This window comes from Fukomys damarensis, unplaced genomic scaffold, assembly GCF_012274545.1.
Source record: "Fukomys damarensis isolate Sample0158 unplaced genomic scaffold, DMR_v1.0_HiC HiC_scaffold_33, whole genome shotgun sequence".
NCBI lineage: Eukaryota > Metazoa > Chordata > Mammalia > Rodentia > Bathyergidae > Fukomys > Fukomys damarensis.
This window is the reverse complement of record NW_022900945.1, coordinates 56,313,352-56,316,879: the sequence shown is the minus strand read 5'-3', so window position 1 is coordinate 56,316,879 and position 3,528 is coordinate 56,313,352. Positions and strand designations below refer to the sequence as shown.

The 3,528-nt window shown below is 49.3% G+C and overlaps 1 protein-coding gene across 1 annotated transcript; it reads left to right on the top strand.

The window, feature by feature from the left end:
* Window positions 1-6: 6 nt before the first annotated feature.
* Hax1 (HCLS1 associated protein X-1) lies at window positions 7-1,999 on the top strand. Its single transcript, XM_010643993.2, has 6 exons — window positions 7-152; window positions 272-459; window positions 975-1,026; window positions 1,114-1,220; window positions 1,538-1,628; window positions 1,757-1,999. The coding sequence occupies exons 1-6, from the start codon at window positions 53-55 to the stop codon at window positions 1,840-1,842; spliced, it is 624 nt and encodes a 207-aa protein (XP_010642295.2). The 5' UTR covers window positions 7-52; the 3' UTR covers window positions 1,843-1,999.
* Window positions 2,000-3,528: the final 1,529 nt, after the last annotated feature.

The following is a 3,528-nucleotide window of genomic DNA, read 5'->3' as shown; positions in this document are numbered from 1 at the left end:
GTCTGCCGGGCCCCAGCCCCCGGAGGGCTTTGGCTTCGGCCCGGGCGGAGGGATGCGCTTCCAGGACCACTTCGGCTTGGACGACCTCGTGCGGGATTTCAGCAGCGTCTTCAGCGAGATGGGGACCTGGACCTGGCCGTTGCACGCCCCCGGTGTGTGGGTGTCCCCGGGGAGGACCGCGGCTTCCGTGTGAGCCGGCTGGGAGGAGCAGCGGGTGGAAAGCTCAGGGGGATGCAAACCCCACTCCAGCATGCACCTGCCGCCTCTGCAGAACTTCCAGTTCCTGAGTCAGAGGCCCCCGGTGAGACGCGGCGGGAGGGACGCACACTTCGGGACTCCATGCTGAAGTTCCCGGATAGTCACCAGCCCGGGATCTTTGGGGGAGGCTTGGAGAGTGAGCCAGGACCCGAGTCCCCAAAGTCAGCACCGGGCTGGGGGTCCCGGAGACCGTTTCCTAGAGTGAGTACTCCGTGCGGCCGCTGTAAGTGGGCGCGGTGGCCGCACCCCTGGCGGAATCACAGGCTAGGGGTGGACTTCCTCCTAACGGCCCTTGGTTTTCTTTCTTCTCCACACCTACCCACTTCTTCCTTCCTCTCCCCTTCTTTTCTTGTGCTAAGGATTGGACCTTAGCCTTTGTGCTGGACAAGGACACTGACCTACAGCCCCATCCCGTTTTCCGTATTAAGCTTCTTGTAGGCTATTCTTCGGGGGAAATGGGAGTTCTGCTCCTTGCTTAAAAACAAAGCCACACACACAAACCACTGGTCCAGATGAGTCTTGGATAAGGCAGGATTGTTGGGAGGACGAGACAGTATCATTTCAGGAAAGCAGCGAGGTTGGGTCCGTAGAGCTATACTAAGTGGAATTCCCCCTGGGGAAATGGGGTGTTGGAATTTGGGAGCAGTTTGAGGTCTTTGACCCTTCACGTTCCAGGTTGGAAGATGTCTTTTCACCTGCTGTGGTTTCTTCTACAGTTCGATGAAATGTGGCCAGTGACTCCTCATCCCAGAGCCAGAGAGGACAAGGGTGAGTTGAGGGAGGGTGGTTTTCTCGCTCCTTGAGTTTCTTTTTCCCCTTAGACTCTCTTGGTTCTTAATTTCTTTTCCCTTCCAGATCTTGATTCCCAGGTCTCCCAGGAAGGTCTCGGCCCAGTTCTACAGCCCCAGCCCAAATCCTACTTCAAGAGCATCTCTGTGACCAAGATCACTAAGCCAGATGGGGTGAGTTGGGGGAAGAGGGGTGAAGGAGAAAGGGGGACACATGCAGAGAAGCAACTGACCTGGCCAAGTGTGGTACCGCACACCTGTAATCCCAGCTCTCCGAGGCTGAGGCAGGAGGATTGCAAGTTTGAGGCCAGCTTGGACGACTCGAGACCCTGTCTCAAAATAAAAATAAATGCAAAGGACTGGAAATATAGCTCAGTGGTAGGTGCTTACCTAGCAAGTGTGAAGTGCTTCCCAGTGTTTCCAAAAGAAAGAACCTGCTGAAATCAGCTTTAGTGACTTTAGGGACATGGTGGGTGGGGCTCTGCTTGCAGGTAGTGGAGGAGCGGCGGACTGTGGTGGACAGTGAGGGCCGGCGGGAGACCACCGTGACCCGTCAGGAAGCAGACAGCAGTCCCGGAGCTGGTAAGAGAAGAGCCCGCCTCTGAACTCCCGGGGAAACGGACTCTCACCTGTGTGCCCTTTAATATCCCCTCTTGCCTCTGCCTGGTCCTTTCACTTCAGCTAGCCATTTTTCTGCTTTTCTTCCTTAGATCCAGAATCACCAGGACCTCCAGCTCTGGACGATGCTTTTTCTATCCTGGATCTGTTCTTAGGACGTTGGTTCCGGTCCCGGTAGCCTTCTTAAACTACAGAGGCTTTTGGATCCTTCCCACTTGTGGCCGCTGTCACAAGCTCAGTGTTTTCTGCCACCTTGGGCTGGGAGTGTGGAGCACGGGACAGGGACTTAGTCTGTCATTCATCAGAGTGACCAATAAAACCTTTATTTATGCTAAGAGTCTTGTCTTTTGGGGGAGCAGGTTCTCACTTTGTAGTTCAGGCTGGCCCTGAACTCACTATGTAGCCCAGGCTGGCCTCGAACTTGAGGCAGTCCTGCTGCCTACTTTCCAATTGCTGGGATTACAGATGTGTGCTACTATGCCCGGCACTAAGAGTGTTGTCTTGGTTTTGTTAAGGCTGTTTCCCTTTCCAGAACAATCCAGGGCTTCTCTCGTTATCTTGGTTTACAGTCTTCTCTTTAATTTTTGGTTCCATTTCAAACACCCGATTTGATAAATGGGAGTCAGTCACCAGTAGAAAATAATTTTCCTTAGTATAGGTGTGTATAATCTGAATGAACACTCAGGAGGCTGAGGCAGGAGGACTGCTGCAAGTTTGAGACCTGCGTGAACTACATAGTGAAACCCTGCCCCCGCACATTGATTTTCTTACTGTGGAGACAACTAGAGATAATTCCAGTTACATTGTTAGAAAGGGATACATATTCTCCAAAAGGATATTTGTAGGGGGAAGTAGGGGACTTCTCTTAACTGCAGGACTAGATAAAACAATCTGAAAAAGTATTTGGGCAAATATCTTTTAACTTACTGGCCGTTTTATTTTCATGACTGTTAGGAAAGTATAACTAGCAAAAACATTACTAGATCTTTTTTCTCCTTAACTGCAGAGCACCAGAGCTGGGGGTGAAGGTGTGCATTTACAATCGCAGAACTCCAGTAAGCTGAGGCAGGAAGATGGAGTTTGAGGCCAGGTGCCTGGGGCTATGCAGTAAGTTTGAAGTCAGCCTGTAAGATTGTTTTAGCACTGCTGTGAGGAGTGGCAAACTTTCCACTTTGTAGTGGTGTTGAAGGAATCTTCTGAAGAGGTGTCATAGGAGCCGGAGGCAGGAAAACAACTGCTCTTTCCTGTCTTGGTGAACAGAATCACCGCCAATCAGCTACATTTCTCTATTTTCTGTCTTAACAAATCTTTTCTAATCCAAGGTGGAAAAGGTACTCTCCCTATCTGACAGAAGTTTTATGGCTTTTCTTCTTAGGTTTTTAAATTCTCTTGGAATTTATTTTTGTATGACACGAATCACAGGACATTTTTCATGTAGACAAATGTGTTTGTGGTCATGAATGTTCACAAATACACCTGTGCTGGATGTTTCTTTTCTCTTCCAGTTATCACACTGTTTGTGTTTTATTTGCAGTGCTAGGAATTGAGCCCAGGATCTTCATGCTGACATACCAAGCTGCATCCCCAGCCCTTTTTATTTTTTGAGACAGTCTCATTAAGTTTTTACATGGCCCAAACTAGGCTTAAACTTGTGATCTTCCTGCCTCAGCCTTCCAGAGTTCTGGGAATCTCTATCATACTTTTTATTTTTTGGTACTGGGGATTGAACTTAGAACCTTGGGCTTGCAAGGCAGGGGGTGAAACCTCTGAGCTAACTTTCCAGCCCAAACTTTCATTTAAACAAAAGGTGGTTTTGGGTTTTTTTTTTTTTTTTTTTTTTTTTTTTGTTTTTTTCAGTTCGTCT